Consider the following 20,494-nt stretch of genomic DNA (forward strand, 5'->3'; position numbering starts at 1 on the left):
AAGCCCAGAGGAACTCTCACACCTGTAACTTTCTTTTTCTGCCAGAACTTTCTGTTCCGATGTGCCTGCCCAATACACTTAAACTCTTCTCCACCGGAACACGGTGAAACACATGTGGCCAATTCAACATTTCATCACCTTCATCATGACCTTAAACTCGGTTATTTTCAGATTTTCAACATCAGATTTTTTTTTAATGAATGTAGAATTGAGGAGAAGCCTAATTTCAATTGTCTCGGGTAAAATTAGATCATGGTTAAAATAACATTGCAGCCTTCGAGGAAAAAAATAGGAATGAGGTTTCGCGTTTCAGATGACTGAATGCGTGCCATGAGTCATTCTGAATCTAGCTGAGTCAGGCTGCTCTGCCGCCTCCTAGCTCCGTGTCGCACGAATCACTGGTGCTGTAAAGCGCCCTGCGTCCCAGTGATGAAACCTTCTCTTTACACTCTTCTGCAAGGTGTGACTGATTGCTACCTATTGTCCTCTGTGTATGGGTGTATGAAATTAAGATGGATACTCCCCTCACCACTACAGGCTCTGTTCTGTGCAAAACATTGCTGGGCCAAATATTCATGTTAAATGGAATGTAAACAGGCAGTACATACACAGCAAAAAAAATTATATATATATATTGTTTCAGTGGAAACTCTATCTGAGGGCTAATTGTACAAAATCTTTTTTTTTCTTAAGCCTACTATCAAGTTTGCTAACTGTAGTTAGGGTCTACGGTGCTAAACCATGGCTTCAGTCAGACGGGAGAGGCTTTCTATCGCCTGGTAGACCAGATGCGTCTGTGTTGTTAGTGACATTCTGTAAATGCATGTCACCAGCGCTTTGTGTCATGCGGGTGTTGATGAGGTCCGTCCTGTGGTGGTCACAGGGCTTGCCAGGGTGTGCCATGATGTCATAGGTTACACGGAAAGGCCTCATGATACAGAGGACACACACCAATGTGACACATAGGGTGGAGTGGCAGGTGGTGTGTATGTGTGTGTATTTGAGTGTGTTGTATGTGTGTATGTGGTTTGCTGGTATGTGTAGGAGTGTGTGCATGCAACTTTGCAAATGCTAATGTTTGAATGTACTCATGCTTGGTTTTGGTTGTGTGTGTGTGTGTGTGTGTGTGTGTGTGTGTGTGTGTGTGTGTGTGTGTGTGTGTGTGTGTGTGTGTGTGTGTGTGTGTGTGTGTGTGTGTGTGTGTGTGTGTGTGTGTTCAGCACTACACATATGCGTGTGAGCGCTACACATATGCGTTGGTGTTGCGTGCAAGATTTCATGCAAGGGAGTCACTGTGTGATTTCTGAGAAACTGTCTTGCTAAATACTGCATTCATGACGAAACCACAGAAATCCCCCCAATGTAAAAAAGCAAAATACATCCAAATGATTGATCCATTTGGTTTTGGTCAAAACACTCAGTTTCTAGCTTCATCATCCAGACAGGATCTCAGACAGAATGTGGATTTGTTCTCCAGCCAGGTGCAATATGGATGACCCATGTAATGCTAAAAGCATCCATTGGCAATGTACCTGAGCAAATTCCTAAAATGATGTGTCTTTACTGGTTTACTAAATTATACTAATGGTAATATACCAGTTCGGGCATACAGTCATCTATGTGGTACTTTTTTGGTTTGTTACAATCAAGTGTTCAGACACCTAACAAGTTGACAAGTTCTAACCAGTTTAAGCAACACTGAGCAGAATGGGGTGTAGTCTAGAACCTTGGACAACTCTGTGTTTTCATGTCTATGAAAGACATATACAAGGAGTAAGTGACTTAATTTGATTTTAATTTCATTTGGAGAGTAGTGTGTTTGTTATCTTGACATTTTTTTTTTTAAATTTTTAGGTCCAATCTTTTTATCTTGTCCTTTTTCATTCTGTCACAAAAGTATGCGGTCCCTCTTTTTTGAGTAAAACCAGCTCCCCCCCCCCCCCCCCTCCCTCGTCTCTTTCACTATCATTAAAATAATAAACAGAGGCTAATACAATTCCCCTTTTCGCAGAAACACTCCCCACATCTCCCAGAAAGCACCCCCTGTCTGTGCCAAATGGGTGTGTGTGTGTGTGTGAGGGTGGGGGGGATGGGTGGGGGGGGGGGGGGATGTTTTGGCCTGAGCAGTTTTGTCTTCTGAGGTTTCTCTCCCCTTTCTCTCCTCTTATCTATGACACCAAACGACTGCTTTATGGTCTCCATTGCATCTCGAGGCCCCCGGTCTGGAGGAGTTATATGGGGACACGCCTCTTCTCGTGGGGTGCCTTTATGTGCGCTCACATAAAGATAGGGAATCCAGAGGAAACTGCAGACTGCATTAAGAAGCTCACTATGTTCTCTGAGTTCACTGTGTTTCATATTCCATATGTAACGGGGAATCGACCCATCGGATCGAGTCATGTACACTAGTCGCACCAGGCACGCCTTGATAAGTGCAACATAAAGCACCGTTGCTGACGTGGGACTAGTGCTTGATTACTGATCGACACACATCATCCGAGCAGCCCTGAGGTGGAGAATGCAAAGGTGACAGTGTAGATAAATGTTTATATCCTATCAAGACTATCGCTCTACTCCGTTATATATTCCTTATGTCAGGGGAAACCCTAAGACACTTCACGAAGAGACCAAGCAGACCAAACACACAGGCAAAGATAGATGATAGAACTACTTGCATACCCCTAGGCTAGCTAGCACCACCAGATACAACTGCTGCTGCTGCATTCGGCCCAGGTGCCAGACTCTACTCTGGGATTGCCACTGATGTGAGGGTTTCAGGTCTCTCCGTACAGGAAGCTCCCAGGTAGTCCCGCTGACGGGGAGACTTGGTGGTCAGGCTCTAGCCTGGTGACACCAGCCTACGTATTTCCGCCTGAATTGAGTCTGGCCCAACCCCATTGACAATCGTCTCCAGAACTCAAAATTTTGTAGGACCAATCAGCGAAGAGTTCAGAGCTGTGACGCAAAACTCGCCTTGGAGGAAAAGACACGACAAGCTTTCGGAAAAGTTGTCTCAACTTTCGAGAACATCAGAAAATTAAAAGGAGAACAAGAGTATTTTCTTGTAAGTTTTATGATTGGAAAGGACGTCGTAGCTCTTCTCCCAACTGGCTTTGGGAAGAGTTTAATCTACCGAATGCTTACTAAACGTTGCTGATTGGTTAAGGGAACTCCAATGATTTTAAACCTCAAGATAAGCACTCGCCCATCTCGGAAACCAAAATGCATTGGGTTGGCCCAGACTGAAAGACGGAATGAAATGGAGTCACAGGCTGGTAATGGCCAGGCTAGTCAGGCTCAGGCTGAGCAGACATCACTGCACAGGCTGCATATGCAAGAGGGCAAGTGGGACCACCTGAACAGTGGCTGCAAGCAGGCCCATCAGGTGGAGACTCAACCTCCAGCTGACGCTTGTATGAAAGCGAAAAAGAGAGATGCAGGTCCTGATGGCCTTCTTTCACCCTCTGTGCTCAGGGCCACCATGGCGGTCCTGGAGTTCAAGGCCATACCCTGCAACTGTGTGACCTGTGAAGGCTCCGGTTTGCTCTTCTTTGCGTTCAAGCGCAGGCCCAAGCCTTGAATGTATTCTAGGTGTTGAGAGAGGGTGTGTGTGGAAGAATTGCAAACACTAGCCCTGGGTCATGGTTGAAAAGACCCATTGGGCAGCCCCTGATGGCTCCTCACCTAACAAATAGCTTAGCGGTAACAAATGGCTTAGTTGTAGCATACCCAGTGTGTCTTGAGTCACTTGTATGTCCTGCATCCATACAGAGATAAAAAAAAAGCGTGAGTATCTCACGCCAGCACAAGTGCTGTATGTTACACCAATCAAGGCATGGCTGGTGCGACTGTTGTGTCTTAAGGGGTCTCCACGTCACTCAACCCGATTGGTCAATTCCCCATACAATCCCCATACAAAAAGTAGAGAGGCATATGAGGTGATATATAGCTGTGTCTCCGCTGGAATGGGGACGTACAGAAACAACAGCATCACTGCAGACAGGAAGACGGGAGTTGTGCTTTCAAAGGGAAATAACATTCGCATGCAAAAGACCATCAAACAAGCCCAACCTTGTGTCTCAAAATTGCACTAAATTGTGCAAACTGAGTATCAAAGAAGCCGGAATGCCCAAGGACACACGCCAGATAGCAGATTCGTTTCGTGGGCAGATTTAGGAGATAACTAAGAAACAATGTTCTTTTTACATAAAGTTAGCATGGTGTGGTGTGTTTTTTTTATTACCAATTCATTCCTATTGTATTTATTATCAGATTGGGTGACTTTGGGTTCAGTATCAGTAAATCACAAGAGCCATATACTTGCACTGTAAACAAATGTTAGAGAATTGTAATGGTTTTTAACATGTTGAGAGAGAGAGAGAGAGAGAGAGAAGGAGAGAGAGAGAAAGAGGGCGATCGAGAGAGACCTCATTGTAGTCGCTGCCAGCTTTTTAAATTGTCATTCTATTTTATGTGACCAGTCATGCCATTCAAACTACCCTTGATTCAACTTTTTATTTGAGACAGAGACAGAAATGGAGCAAGAAAGAAAGAGAGAGGCTTGTTTGTTATTGAGACAAAAAAAAGTGCTAAACTCTTCCGCGAAATTGCTGTTGTCATCTTAGCTACAAAGGTGATGTTACAACACAGACTGTGCCATCGCCATAGATACTGAAGTCAAGTGTTTGGTGACCAGGGTAAGTCATACCCTTTATTTCTTTCCTGTTTAGAAATATTGGTAATTATGAAATCAAGGTCAGATGGCTAATTGCTAACACGCTTCCTATTTAAATGTAATTTTATGACCACCCAGTGTGCTGAATCATTCTGCATACCACAACGGGCAAATATGTATTAGGAGGTTTATAGTAATAAGCCTTTGTGCCATAATTGGGGAATAACATGTAGAGGATGGCAGTGCCCTTACCGTAATGTCTGTTGGAACAATCTTGTAAGCCATGCTCAGTGTTTATGGTTATGATATAATTCCCCAAGGCTTTGAGAGAGAGAGAGAGCGAGAGAGAGAGAAAGAGAGGGCAAAAAGAGCTAGAAGGACTGAAGGAGCATCACCCGGCTAGTTATTCTGGAGTAGATTACAGTTAATCAGGATGCAGGAGAAGGAGCCGTTCTGCTTTTTGAGAGTTGCTCACAAATAAGTTCTTTGTCCTCTTGTAGAAGTGCTCTGGTGATAGATTGACATCCTGGAGGGATGCCGAGACCCAAGAACCAATGTGCAAGGATGGATCATTGCCTTAAACTCCGCAGTCAGAAGCTGACAGTTTCTTGTTAACATGTAAGATTGACAGCGAGGCTAGGTGTGTTGTTTTAGTTATTTATGATCTGGATCCATGGAAGCTCAGTATTACTAGCAGGACCCCTCTGAACACTCTGGTCTGGCATATGGAAGAGTTTCATCATCGTCATTATTCCTCATTATCATGTTTCTCATTTGATTGAGTAAGTTTGAGGAGAAACAGATCTGCATGAATTTCATCAAATATGTGACTGATGTGTGTGGACAACTGGTAATTGCTTTTGCAATACACTAAGTTTCAGGCTTGATGACACTTAACATTAAACAGCGACTGAAAGAGCTCTTAAAAACGTCATATGAAATATGAATGTGCCTCAGCTTGTTATCAGTGTTGAGTTTATGAGTTGAGAAAATAAGTGACACATCAATTCCCAGTTCCATAGATCATGTCAGTGAACTTGGGTGTGTGTGTGTGTGTGTTTTAGAGGCTCTGCTGGATGTGTAGGAAAGTGTACGCGTGTTCAATTATATGTTTGTATGTGTTTTTACGTGCGTCCGCAGGCATTTCTTTAAATGTGTGTGTGTGTGTGAGGGTGTGTGTGTGAGGGTGTGTGGGTGTGTGTTTGTGTGTGTGCGTGTGTGTGTGTGAGGGTGTGTGGGTGTGTCTGAGGAAGCACAATGCTGCTATATCCACTGTCTCAAAGTTTCCTAGAAAAATTGCATTTTTTTATGAAGCTTTTAAGGAATGGAAATAATTCGCAGCCCAAACTGGTTTGGAAATAAATGCAGTGGGTGTCTCTTTGTGGAAAAAGAATGTCGATTTCTCTGTTCCTTGGTGACTTTTCCAGAGTAGGCAGGGCAGTGAGACTTTATGACATTTGAATGTATTTATTCTGCACACGTTTCAAACTGTCATTACGTTTAACGATATATATTGGAAAATCTGAAAATGGTTTCAGAGCGTGTGATACACTTGTAGACTAGAACACTGGTAAGTATGCCCTGTTTTTCTGATGAATGAAGAAAATCACCACCAGACCATCTGCAAGTTCACGGCGCTCGGATAAGACTCTAGTCTAGAGCACCTGTGTGTGGGGGGTGTGTGTGTGTATGAATTAGTGAGTTTGTTAATATCTGAAGGAGTATGCATGAGTTAGTGTTCATGTGTATACGTGTAGGAGTATGTATGAGATAGTGAGTGAGCTGAGACTCACAGCAGACACCCCGAATCCTGTATCTCTCTGATTTCACTAGTGCGGAGGACTTCATTTGGGGCGCAATGTGCGTGTGTGTGTAGCTGTGCGTGTATGTGTGTGTGTGTGTGTGTGTGTGTGTGTGTGTGTGTCTGTGTGTGTGTGTGTGTGTGTGTGTGTGTGTGTGTGTGTGTGTGTGTGTGTGTGTGTGTGTTGTTGAGCTCTGTCAATGGCTTCCTTTTATGCTAAACTGTGACTGAAAGTTTTTCCATGTTTATTTGACACCCCGGACCGATGAAGAGTGAGTTAGTGTTGCCAAGGATGGAGAATGAGAAGGAGAAAGAAAGAGAGAGAGAGAGAGAGGGCAGAGATAGGGAGGGGAAGAGAAAGGGAGAGAGGTCATTTTAGGGCTGTGCGTACGTGCACTACATGTAGAAACAACGGTCAGTGGGAAAAAATAAAAAGGTCCGTCAGTACAGCTTCTTTTTTTCCTGTTAGGAGTGAAACTCGCCAGACCCCTGGGCCACGGCTAGAGAACAGAGCCAGAGAGAACAGCAGCCCTCTGGAAGGAGAACTTTGTGTGTGTGTGTGTGTGTGTGTGTGTGTGTGTGTGTGTGTGTGTGTGTGTGTGTGTGTGTGTGTGTGTGTGTGTGTGTGTGTGTGTGTATGTGTGTGTGTGTGTGTGTGTGAGACAAAGAGAGAGAGAGAGAGTTAATAATTGTGTGTGTGTGTGTGTGTGTGTGTGTGTGTGTGTGTGTACTCTTCAGTGGGGGTGGGGGGTCTGGTTTTATCTGCAACTTAGCCACGTAGCCGGGCCACTCTGCCCCCTCTGCCCCCTCCAACCCAGGCAACTGTCAAGGGCACTGTTAAAAAAAACTCTCTCTCCCTCTCGCTCTCTCTCTCTGTCACTCTGTTTTGCATTAGGGCCAATGTAAAACAAGCCTCCCTCAGAGTTCAACATCGGTGCTATTTTGCTCCTGTGGCCAGTGAAGCAACACATAACTCCATCTAAGTGTGTGTGTGTGTGTGCGTGTGTGTGTGTGTGTGTGTGTGTGTGTGTGTGTGTGTGTGTGTGTGTGTGTGTGTGTGTGTGTGTGTGTGTGTGTGTGTGTGTGTGTGTGGACGTAAGCACATCTGTGCACATATGACTGAGTGTGTTTAGTTATTGTTTGTTGTTTTTGTTGGTGTATGTGTGTGTGTGTGTGTATATATACGTATGTACAGAAGCACATGTATAATCATCGGTGTTCATTTACAAATATTAGCGTGTGTGTTTGCATCAATATCTGATGGTTTGGGGAGGGTTGTGCGTGTATGTGTGTGTGTGCGGGATGGGGAGGGTTGTGTGTGTATGTGTGTGTGTGCGGGATGGGGAGGGTTGTGAGTGTATGTATGTGTGTGCGGGGTGGGGAGGGTTGTGTGTGTATGTGTGTGTGTGCGGGGTGGGGAGGGTTGTGTGTGTATGTGTGTGTGTGCGGGAGGGGGGTTGTGTGTGTGTATGTGTGGGGTTCTCACTTGTCAGTGGAAATGAAATCTCTGTGCTCTCTGTCCCTGACTTGTGGAAATGTCAACTTGTTGAGCGCATGTAGAATTCCTGGGCTGATACATTGGGATTGCTGTTTCCACCCCTCTGTTTGCTCACACCCCTGCTGTGAGCACCCCACACGCTACTCAAAACAAGCACGAGTGTAGACTCTCTTCCAGGACTTGCCCTTTAAATGGACTCGGTCAATAAACATGCATCGCGTAAGGTATATGTTTCCTTTCGCACCTGAGGCTTTTCTGTCGTGTGACTCTACCTTGATCCATGACAGGAAGGGATCTGAGTCAGATAGAGAGCCATAAGTTATGTATTTGCCACTGCTCTCACAGCTACATGTATTAGACTACACAGACCCCTGGCTTGCCGTAATGTGTGACAGTGGGAGAAAATTTTTCTCAACTTGGACATCAATCCGTCATGTGGACACTCAGACGTGACAACGTAAGCTATCATAACACGTCTGGGACTCTTTAAAGTGGTTCTGCGTCAGTTTTAGGCGGTTTTGGTATTTTCTGCTTTGAGGCATAGGTGTGACACACTGTGGAGACATGCCATTCAAACCCTGTGACAGGTCATTTTGTTTTATGTGTTGTAGTATTAATGTTATATCTGCTCCTTTGCCTAAGGATGTGAAAATAAAATTCTTACTAGCTAGGTTTTAAAAGAGTAGTAGTTGTGCTATTTATTTATTTATTAATGAAGATAAAGTCTCTTTGTGAAGAAAGCATGAAAGAGAAACATTGCAGACCACTTTTTTACATATCACAATAGCAACAGCGCCACGATTTTCATGGGCGCATTCCTTTGGACTAGTTTAGATATGCCAATTTTGTGTGTCTAAATAACATACTCCAATCTACTTAACAACAGATAGTTTGTTACATTCTTTATTGTGTGCTGTGGTTTTAAGCCACCACATGACAGCATTTACTTGATATTGCATTACTTTCCAAGGAGCATTGACTCACGTCTTGATACCCTCAGAATGCTTCTCTTGGTCATTTATCAAGTTGCTTGCCTGCTGCAGTGACTAAAGGCTCTGATGAAGACAAACGACCTAAAACAAACTTCAACCACTTACTCAGACTCAAGATGCCATGTAAACATTCGTAATAGATGTGTATATTTTTTGGTAATACATAGATTATGAGTTTGAAAATAATTAAATTAATATCTCTCAAAGGAGCACACATGTGCTTCAAACACAATACATGGTAAACATAATTCAATATTTCATCACAAATCACAAGTGATAAACAACCTTCATTATATTTATAATCTGGTAAAATATTATATGCTTACATTTTACTGTACCAGAGCGATTCTGCTGAACACTGTTTGCTGGTTAATGTAGTCTTAAAGTGGGCGTTGTAAGCGTTGTTAAAGTAGAAAGTGGATTTTATACCACATGAATGGGTTTCCCTCTGAGTTTGGCACAGATCCTGTAGTCAAGTGGCTTTAGCGTTAACCCATATGAGCAGTTTAAACTCAGCTCCTTTGTGGGGTCTCTCTCAAAATTAAACTGGTGCAGGAGTATTGCTGTAAACAAGAAGACTTCCACCTTAGCGATCTGATCCCCGATGCACCTCCTCTTGCCTGCGGAGAAGATCATGACGCTGCCGGTAAGGTCTTTGTTGAGGCTGCCGTCTTCGTTCAAGAACCGCGACGGGTTGAAAACGTGGGGGTCCTTCCACTTCAGGGGGTCCTGGTTGACAGACCACTGGTTGATGAACACGACGGTGTCCTTGGGGATGTGGAGACCCTCGAAGGTGACGTCCGAGGTGGTGGAGTGGGGGATGGTGACAGGCACAAAGCTGGTGTAACGCATGGTCTCATAGATGAAGGCTTCCAGGCATGCTAGGCTGCTCTTGTCCTCGATGGAGGGCAGCCTGTCGCGGCCGACCACCCCGTCGATGCTCTCTTGGAGCTCAGCCTGGATGTTGGGGTATTTGGCGAGGAGTAGTAGATTCCAATGCAGGCAGGTGGAGACAGTGTCCTGCCCTGCACCGATCAAATCTGAAACTGTGCTCTCAGTGTGAGCCCCAGTGAGTCCAGTATCACCATCTGCCGTGTCCATCACCTTTATGATGGCATCGCTCATGTCTCTGGTCACCCCAGGGCTGTAGGTCTCACGATGGTGCACCACCTTGTCCCTGACGAAGGAGAAGAACTCCTCGTTGAGGTCCTTGAAGTTCTGGAAGATGCTGCGCACCGGGTTGGGGAACGACTGGAGCCAGGGCATGACATCCACCAGGCTTCCAGCGCCCACCGTCTCCCCAAACTTGTCCAACCGGCTTAGCAGGGTCCTGAACTCTTGGTCGTCGTGCCCGTAGCGCTTCCCAAAGCAGAGGGCACAGATGACGTTGGCAGCGGCCACAGTGAGTGGGTAGGCGGGGTTGAAGTACTGCCCATCATCACTGAGTCTCAAAAAGGACCTCGCCAGGTCCGTGGCCTCTGCCACGATGTGCTGCTCAAAGGCTTTCTTTGTTTCGCTGTTTGCAGAGGAGAACGCCCGGATGGTGGACTGGGCGATCCTCCGGTGCATCTTCCACTGTTTGCTGTAGTTAGTGAACGTCAAGCTGTTGCCTCCTGACACAAACTGGAAAGATGCGAAGTTCGGTCTGCCAGCAAACTCAGTGCCGTGCTGGAGGAGAGCCTTCCTGATGGCGGAGTGCCCGTTCAGCACCACTATGTTGCTGCAGCCCAAACGGATCTGGTAGACATTGCCGTACTTCTTTGCCAGCTTGGAGAAGGTGATGTGGGGCATCTGGCCCAGCTGCATGGCGTTGCCCACCACTGGCCAGGCGAAGGGTCCTGGCAGCCTCCTCTTGAGTCTCAGGTTGCGCACCCACAGGCAAGCTTCCAGGCAGAAGAGGAACACAAAGGAGGCAATGAGAGCTGGCTGAACCTGCCCACTCCATTCCCTGATGATGCTGCTGCTGCCTTTCACTGCATAATCTGGATCCAGCAGAGCCATAGTGATCCAGATACACGACTCTTACTGGTGAAAAGCTTTCCTTTCAGCCTAAATGCAGTTCAAGCACTTGAACAATCAAAATGTGTTCTTCTTGCTCAGCTCACAGCAATAGTAAAGAAAAGATTAATTTCTACAAATCCCAAAAAGTGGATGGACGAAGTTTCTCAGAAACACCCCCCTACTCTCTCAGATGTGTCCTCTCTCTCTCTCCCCCCTCTCTCACACCTCACTCCCCCGCCTTGGCTTGAGGTTCAGGAAGATGAGGGTGAGTGGTTTGCAGTGGAGCGGTGTCCGTCCACAGATGACCAAATTAGAGGAATGTAGATCTCGGCCTTGACACTCTCCCTTATATATCTTGGCTGTGGGAGTGGTTAAGCGCTCAGGTTTTCTCAGTATCTCTCGCTCTCTTTCCCCCCCACTCTCTCTCTCTCTCTCTCTCTCTCTCTCTCTCTCTCGCTCTCTCTCTCTTTCACAATCTCTCTGACTCTAACTCTCTCTCTGTCTCTCTCTCTCACACTTTCTTTCGGTATCTCTCTATCTCCCGCTCTTTCTTTCCCTCTCTCCTTCTCTCCTCCCATTGTGGCTAGGATAAGGACCCCAGGACTCCCATATATCTCTCTCTCCCTTTCTCTAACTTTCTCTCTTTCTCACCGTCTTTCTGTATCTCTCCATCTCTCACTCTCTCCTTACTCGTCTTCTCTCTTCCGATTGTGGCTATGGCTAGGACCTTACAGCTCTCACACATCTTATTCCAGCTCTCTGTCAGGCCTCTCAAAGCTGCCCCTGGCTGGAGAGTGGAGGTAGGAAGCAGAGGAAAACTCACGGTGGTGAAGCCTAGGCAAGGATGAAACATAGGAAGCCTTGCTCAGTTGGGAACATAACACACAACCGGCTCTCAGCCTGCCTCAGGTTCTTGTCATAACTAAGACATTGTGTATCCAGACAGAACACGGTGTGGAGTGAGCTCCATTGGGGAGTCTGAAAATGTACAGTGCCCCTTAAGTTTTTCAGGTCTCTTGTGTGGGGATTTGAACTTGGAAAAAGTTCAGGCGTAAATGTTTCACTCTGTCATTTTGGCGCCTCATGACTAATGTGGCGTCGATGTAAGACTCAGTTACTTTGGGAAACACAGGGGGATTTGTGTACTGAGAAATTGAACCTCAGAAATCCGTTCAAGGCTTGAGAGGGTCAGTTTGCTTGTTGATATCGGAGATCAGATGTAACAGGTGGTGTAGACTACAGGTAGGGGGTGAAAGGGTCGTTCTGTAGCGTCTGCACATGGAATCCAGTGCCGTTCACCACCACTGACTATCTCAGTGTTTAAGGGCCCATTTTTAGATCCCATGTCTAAATTTATCCTTGTTTATAATCAGATATGCACTAGTAAACAATGCTGTTTTCCTAATGGCCCAGCTTAAGAAGAAATACACTTAAGTGTAATGTCCTTTATACACTATTGTAAGTGTGATGGTAATGTTGTATAACTTGTATATAAACCTAATGGTATAATTTCATTCTAAGCATTGTGGCTTTACTAAAATGGCTTTGGAAGGTAATGAAAGATGTATTTTACAGCCAAACATTTTCGAGGGCTATGCATGGCAAAACACAAAAGAGTAGAAAAGTGGTGAAGAATCTAATTATGTGCTTCTCATATGCTTGGTTTTGGATGTTAAAAAAGCAAAAGAGCAGAAATGATACAAAAATGCCACATCACAGCGTACAAAGTGCTGACAAAAGTGGGTGAATGCGTCTAAATTGTTGCGTTTATGTCTGAATAAGATGGAAGGCCTTCTGCAGGAATCCATAGAGCAGTGAACTTTTTTGGAGGGTGTCAAGGATTTTATGATTGTTTACAGTAATGCACAAGCTGTGCACTGCTCTACCAAATTGCACTTACTTAGTATAATTAAACTCAATTCCAATTGGGTGGGATTTACAAAGGTTAACAATGTACTTGAAAAGAGGTTTTTCTTCTCCAGGGTTGATTCACTTGCATTCTCAGGAGAAATGAAGAGAGAGAGAGATAGCACAAAAAGTCTCTTGCATCTTTAAGTATTTTTAAAATGCCTCTTTATTCACTCCAGATCTATGTAGCTTATTTTCAAAGAGTAAAAAACATATAAACACAACAACATCATCAAAATCCTCATCTGTGGTGATTGCTTACATTGGACATTCAATAAGTGGTTGTGTTTATTGGCTTCACGCACAAGTTTATGAATTCCTGAATGCATGCATTTCAGCATAGGCGAAATGGCTTCCAGATAGTTTGCAAAGCCCCAAGGGTGTAAACAAAAGCAAAAGCCCATTTGTGAAAACATGTGTAAGTCATGCCTCGACATTTCCTGGGAGTTTTTTTCTCTTCTCATCTTTTGCGAGTTACGTTTAGGTTGTGGTTTGAAGTGAGAACTGTTTGGATAAGAAACAGGGGGCTATAGATTTGGTGTCTAAGCTCTCTCTCTCTCTCTCTATGTCTCTATTTCACTCTCTCTCTCTCTCTCTCTCTCTATGTCTCTATTTCACTCTCTCTCTCTCTCTCTCCTCTATCATTCTCCTCAACAGAACGTAGTTCATTCATAACTGGCCATTGAATGAGGTGCCTCATGTTTGAGAGCACACAATTTATCTTTCTCTGCTAAAAAAGTTCAACATCAACACCTTGTCTCACATTTTGCTTCTCATATCTTGATTACCTTTTAGAACAATGCTGCCTGTGTGTTATTTTCCTGAAACTTAATAAATGTCCTCAGAAGATATAGTCATAAATGGATGACCTCTGAGGACTTCCCCATAAAGGTATGATATGTGCTCTTGAGTGTACAGTAGACAAATAAAACATTAAAAAAAGTACATTTTCAATACCTGACATATAATTCATTACAAATATTGAATAGACATAGAGATCTCACGTAAATAATAAATGCATTTTTAAATGTTTGTGAACTTTAAAACAAAGTCTTTTCTTTGCAACATGTACAGTGTACCCTCAGGTGTAGCATAACAACTTTCACATACACCTGCTTGAAAGACAAATGCAGGTTTATACATAACTTATACATATTTCGCACTTCATATATAAATCCTTGAAATATTTTTAGATGCATGCAGGTTGGTGAACCAACACAATGTTTTATATTGTTACAAAATCACCACAGGCTTCTGAATATAACCCGCAAGCTAGGCATCCACAATTTACTCCTTCTTGAGCTTTTTAAATCTACCTGAACCGATATGTCATGTAACTTATCTTTCATCCACATTAAACCATACATTTCACATTCAATCTAAACTGTGAAAACGATCATAACATCTTTTAAATATAAAACAGCATTCAGTGCAGATTTGCTAATACTCACTGTTAAAGGATTTGCAACAAGAGCAACTTAAAACATTTTAAAAGTCCTTTCTGGCCTGGAGTCAGTTGAGCTGCAGTCTTTTTCATGCCGGTGACACCAAGCCGAGCAGCTTGCCTCTGAGTTTGGTTGTGATTGAGAAGTGGAGGGGCTTCAGAGTGAGCCCGTAGGAACAGTCCATGCTCAGAGCCCGTGCGGGATTGTGCTCAAACGTGCACTGGTGCAGCAAGATGGCCGTGATTAAAAAGATTTCCACCTTGGCGATCTGTTCCCCGATGCACCTCCTCTTCCCCGTGGAGAAGATCATGACGCCGTTGGTAAGGTCCTTGTCCAAGTTGCCGTCCTCGTCCAGGAAGCGCGACGGGTTGAAAATGTGGGGGTCCTTCCACTTCAGGGGGTCCTGGTTGACAGACCACTGGTTGATGAACACGACGGTGTCCTTGGGGATGTGGAGACCCTCGAAGGTGACGTCCGAGGTAGTGGAGTGGGGGATGGTGACAGGCACAAAGCTGGTGTAACGCATGGTCTCATAGATGAAGGCTTCCAGGCATGCTAGGCTGCTCTTGTCCTCGATGGAGGGCAGCCTGTCGCGACCGACCACATTATCAATGTGTTTCTGCAGCTCATGTTGGTGCTGTGGGTATTTAACTAACAGCAGCACTATCCAGTCCAAAGCAGTGGAGACAGTGTCCTGCCCAGCACCTACCAGATCTGACACCGTGCCTTCAACAAAGTCTTTGGTCAGTGTGCTTTCTTTCCCATGCTCTATGACGTTGATGATGGCATCACTCATGTCCCTTGTCACTTCAGGGTTGAAGGTGTTCCTGTGTTGGACCACCTTGCTCTTTACGTAGGCAAAGAACTCATCATTGAGGCTTTTGAAGTTCTGGTAGACACTGCGCACCGGGTTGGGGAACGACTGGAGCCAGGGCATGACATCCACCAGGCTTCCAGCGCCCACCGTCTCCCCGAACTTGTCCAACCGGCTGAGCAGGGTCCTGAACTCTGGGTCGTCATGCCCGTAGCGCTTCCCGAAGCAGAGGGCGCAGATGACGTTGGCAGCAGCCACGGTGAACTCGTGGCTTGGGTCGAAGTAACGCCCATCTCTGCTGAGGCGCAGCAAAATCTGGACGAGCTCCATGGCCTCTCCGGCCACATGCTGCTCAAAAGCCTTTTTGGTCTGGCTGTTGGCCGAGGAGAAGGCTCGCAGCGTGGAGTGCGCCACTTTGCGGTGCATCTTCCACTGCTTGCTGTAGCTGCTGAACACCATGCTCTTGCCCCCAGAGATATTCTGGAAGGAGGCGAAGTTCGGTCTGCCAGCAAACTCAGTGCTGTGTTGGACGAGAGCCTGGCGGATGGCGGAGTCACCATTCAGCACCACAATGTCGTTGCAGCCCAAACGGATCTGGTAGACATTGCCGTACTTCTTTGCCAGCTTGGAGAAGGTGATGTGGGGCATCTGGCCCAGCTGCATGGCGTTGCCCACCACTGGCCAGGCGAAGGGTCCTGGCAGCCTCCTCTTGAGTCTCAGGTTGCGCACCCACAGGCAAGCTTCCAGGCAGAAGAGGAACACAAAGGAGGCAATGAGAGCTGGCTGAACCTGCCCACTCCATTCCCTGATGATGCTGCTGCTGCCTTTCAATGCATAATCTGAATCCAGCAGAGCCATGGTGCTGGGCCACTAAATCTCTTGTAGGTGGCTGAAAGTGTCAAATGTTCCTCTTGTTTGAGATAGAACAATATAATCAATGAGAGAATACCTTTTTTAGCAAGTTTAAACAAAGTTTGAGTTTTGATTTAATTCAGGTTCAAATTCAAAGCAAAGACGAAAAATCCATGTTGTACAATAAAAAAAATGTCTTGATAGTATAATATTTGAATTTTAAACGGATTTCCTTTGACCAGTTGCAATCACATATAAATTGCGTGATGGAGATAGACACGAAAGCAAACTAAACTTTTTTTTAAAGCTGTCTCTCTCTGTTCCTGCTGACGCACTTCTCTGTGCCTGGTTAGTTTTACCACTCTCTTTTATATATGTTTGCTGCGCAGGGGGCCGGGCTCGGTATTATTCTCATACTCCTCCCATTGTGGTAGACCTCGAGACCTCATTACACTATCTTTTACAGCCTCTTCGTCTTCGGCGCGCTCCGAAAGCGAGCGAAGGCGCAACAGTTTAAGTAATACTGGGCGATCGATTGTAGACCAAAGCTGTTGTGCTATTCTCACCGGAGAGGCAGACGTGGACAGCTACCACCTGATATTTGTGGAAATCGGGCTACTTTCTGACGTAGTTTCTCATAGCTTGAGTCAGTTGATGTGCGTATTACGCGGATCATTTTGGGCACATTTAGGAAAGAAAATATTCTTAAGGTTTGTTATACAAGTTTGGTTTATTTGCGGTGTATGCCCAGCTTTCTACGAACGGTTGTTTTAGAAAGCCATATTTTGCATACGCTAGTTGATTAGTGTAGATACACTTCAATGTTTAAAACATTGCTGAGTATTGCGTAATTACTCCACGGCATGTTCGACTGGACCGGTCCCTTTTATTCGTGGTAACCGGTAAATGGTTAAAAACGTCTTGGTAAATGACTAAAGTAATCGTCTTAATTTGTACTGAATGCGTTGGAAACATTCAATCAGTAGCCAAGCGAAATGTATTAGATACATCTGTATTGCATTGGGAGGTACTTTTGTTCAACCCACAGCAGAATTCTCCATGTAGACTAGAAGAGCTGAGTGCTGTCGAAGTGTTCAGTAGTTGAGCACAAGGAAAGCAACTTAATTGAACTCTAACAGCAGAAGTCCCTGAAAAACGTTTGGAATAATATTCATCAATAGTCGAAACTTGCTTTTGTAGTTTCTGTTAGTTTCTACAGGAGTATGAAACGCCATCACCAACACAGCTATTTGCCACAGCTAGTACACTTCAACCAATTATTACGTGACATTCATAAACCTCAACCCAAGGCATAGAGCAATGTAATCTAGGCTATCACTACATTAATGCATAGCATACACTGTTTATTCATTATTTTGTGAACACATTCACAATCTATTTTGAATATTATATTAAAATGTTTACATACATACAAGAAATAATAATGTCATACATAATTCTCAAAATCTGGTAGCTTAAAATTATTTTAGTGATATGCTCTCCTTAACTTTAAACTACACTTGGAAGTTGCATAGCATACAATAATGCTTTATTGCACTAACCTTTAACTAAAGCTGCATATATTTGCAAAGGTAGGAATTTAGATTGAAGTTGCACATTACCATTACTTTAAACATTGTGAGTTATGGATCTAAAAGATGACAGAGAAGATCATTTCCATTTGCAGAAGTGTGAGTGTGTGAGGCTGTGTTTGTGAGCGTGTGCAAACAATGCTTTGAGCTCGGAGCACTTTTGTTTATTAAACATTCACTGTGGAGCAACAGCCCTGAGCTCATGATACGATTTTGAATGGAATGGTTAACATTCAAGCCCTTTTCCTTTGCTTTGAAAAAAACCTCTGTCTCTCTCTCTTACACACACACACACACACACAAAGCGTATAGCAAACATTGCGTGAGAAATCCATGAAAAATGCATGTGTGCATTCTCAGCGAGTTTCACACACACACACACACACACACACACCACCAGCACAAAAGAGGCATGAGAAGAAGTGTGAAGTGTGCAAAAGTGTGCCATCTTCCCAGGGAAACGCTCCTTTGCGTAATGCCACAGGTCACCCCAGGTTCCCGTCTCTGGCTGGCATTCCTGCCCTGCCCATTCCTGTCTGGCCAGTCAGCTCTCCAGAGATGGGTGATATTATCACTCGAGCGCTGGGGTGATAGTGGACTGTGTGGGGATTGAGCAAGCCCGAGGAGTCGCATGTTTAGTCTGTGGCCGGTCACAGTTGCACGGCCCTAGGACTACACAATTATCCTGGAATGCTCTCTCAAACAACTATGTTGGACTCCTGCCGCGGAACTGCCTTAAACAGCCACCGTCTGTCAGATCTTCAGGAAGTTTAGCCACTGGTGTTGTGAGGAAACTGCGTCGCTTGGATCTCTGCACATCCCTCCTGTTTGTCAGTACATACCAACGGGGCCAAAGATGGACCAGCAGTCTTGGCACGAATTATCAGTCAGGTCAGGTTTACTGAGTCAGGTTTACTGCTGGAGGAAACAGCCGCTCTATTGATTCGATTAACCTTCTTCGACCGAAGATTAATTCTGGTTCCTGGGGCGGTCGTTTGTCCAGCTCAGTGCCAGAAAACACATTTGTGCTTCTTGTTTCCCCCGGCAGTGGGGAGTTTATTTTTGCAGTGGGGTAATGAACCTAATTGAAACACTCTCAAACATTTCCGAAGTACGCCAGTGAGCTCGAAGCACGGAGATCGCACCGAGAACCTTACACAGACCCTCATTATTGCAATATAGAGTGAAAGTGTGTGTGTCCATGTCTCTCTGTGTGTCAGTGTGTTTGTGTGTCCATGTCTCTCTGTGTGTGTGTGGGCTTACTATTTCAGTCTGTCAACTGGGGGTCTCCACAGTTCAACATTTATTCCAGTGGGGGGGAGGGGGGGGGGAATCTCTTTTGATCACAAAACACATCAGAAAATCAAGATCCTCCTCAAAGAGTGATTGATACGTGATTGATCTGTTTAACTTTAAGTACTCACTTTGAGTTTATCTCCTGACCCAGCTGTACAATGCACTCTTGCTGTATGGTACCACCTGGACGGTCCATCTCCTGCCGACCGCAAGAGAAGCAGGTTTAAAGGCCTTCCTGCTGAGCAACAGATCTTTCTCATCTTAAAAAGGACATAGAGTACTAACCAGAATGTGTGTGTGTGTGTGTGTCAGGAATCAGTGTGAGTGTCCCAGGGGATGTCTTAGATTCCAAAAACACTGGAAGCGTGCTTGTTGAGAGTGAAAAGAAAAGAACGTTTATTTTCGTAGCTTTTAGTGCCTGAAACGGAATACAGGTAACACGCATGACCACGGCGAAACTGAGCATGTGTCAAAAGTGACGTTAGCCATGCACCGCGCCTGTGTATTTTTTTGGGGGGGGGGTGTTTAATTGGTTACCAGACCTTATTGGTCCACACAAATAGGAAGTTCACACAGTTCATACAGGCTGGCTTGGAGATTTAGAGACAGTGGTGGGTTGTGACCCCTTCACTATTTCATGGTTTCTTGCTGTACGCTATGAACCACATGTACACCCTGACACCGTGAACAATAATAAGGTCAAATTAGTCACAATATTAGCTTATACTGTTGGGTGCGCTACAGGACAGTGAAGGATTATCATACTTCAACTGTTTTGAGAACAAAAAGGACCCAGCCCCATTAGTTGACTTTGTCAATTTAGTCTCATAGGGTGTCATGTGTGTTTTTAATAAACATGTGCATGTCTGGACCTGAACTGATTGAAGTTTATCATGACCATGACAAGACCATTGTTGCAAAGGTTTCATGTTTGTAGCGAGAACTACACCAGCACAAAGTTGTTGGATTGGTTTAGCGATGTCAAATGCAGACAACAATTTAATATTCCCCATCCATGTTAAAATATGACAAAACATTTTGCTCTCAGTGTGACCTTTGTGTACCCAAATAAGGCTCTGTAGAACTACGCCAAAAAAGGCATTTGGCTCTTTGTAAAGCTGGGTTTAGAGAAGGCCTTTCAAAGCAAAGCGTGTCCTTAATGTGCTCACTTCTTACTACTCACCTGGTGGCTATTTCATCCCTATAGAGAAATCCTTCACAATATGTAACCCTACTCTTCCCTGTCCACATCCCTCTTTCCTTACACACACACACAAACACACACACACACACACACACACACACACATACATATATACACACACACACACACACACACACACACACACACACACGTGCGCGCACACACACACACACACACACACACACACACACACACACACACACACAGCCTTTCGCACTGCCCATCTAGGTCTAATTAGAGCCAGCTTTTTTAGAAAGGGTCTGGAGAGAGTTTGTCTGTGTGTGTGCGTGTGTGTGTGTATTGGGGGGCGGAACTTGTGTGTGTGTGTGTGTGTGTGTGTGTGTGCGTGTGTGTGTGTGTGTGTGTGTGTGTGTGTGTGTGTGTGCGTGTGCGTGTGCGTGTGCGTGTGCGTGTGC

General features: G+C 44.9%; 2 protein-coding genes across 2 annotated transcripts; both read right to left on the bottom strand.

Annotated features, from left to right (window-relative positions):
• Positions 1–8,895: 8,895 nt before the first annotated feature.
• LOC308373970 (cytochrome P450 1B1-like) lies at positions 8,896–11,255 on the bottom strand. The gene has a single exon (XM_080849654.1). The coding sequence runs from the start codon at positions 10,965–10,967 to the stop codon at positions 9,390–9,392; it is 1,578 nt and encodes a 525-aa protein (XP_080705780.1). The 5' UTR covers positions 10,968–11,255; the 3' UTR covers positions 8,896–9,389.
• A 2,563-nt stretch (positions 11,256–13,818) lies between these two features.
• cyp1c1 (cytochrome P450, family 1, subfamily C, polypeptide 1) lies at positions 13,819–16,317 on the bottom strand. Its single transcript, XM_080849791.1, has one exon. It carries the CDS (start codon positions 15,990–15,992, stop codon positions 14,409–14,411), a length of 1,584 nt encoding a protein of 527 aa, XP_080705917.1. The 5' UTR covers positions 15,993–16,317; the 3' UTR covers positions 13,819–14,408.
• Between the last annotated feature and the right edge of the window lie 4,177 nt (positions 16,318–20,494).

The sequence above is a fragment of the Sprattus sprattus genome (assembly GCF_963457725.1).
Source record: "Sprattus sprattus genome assembly, chromosome: 13".
Taxonomy (NCBI): domain Eukaryota; kingdom Metazoa; phylum Chordata; class Actinopteri; order Clupeiformes; family Clupeidae; genus Sprattus; species Sprattus sprattus.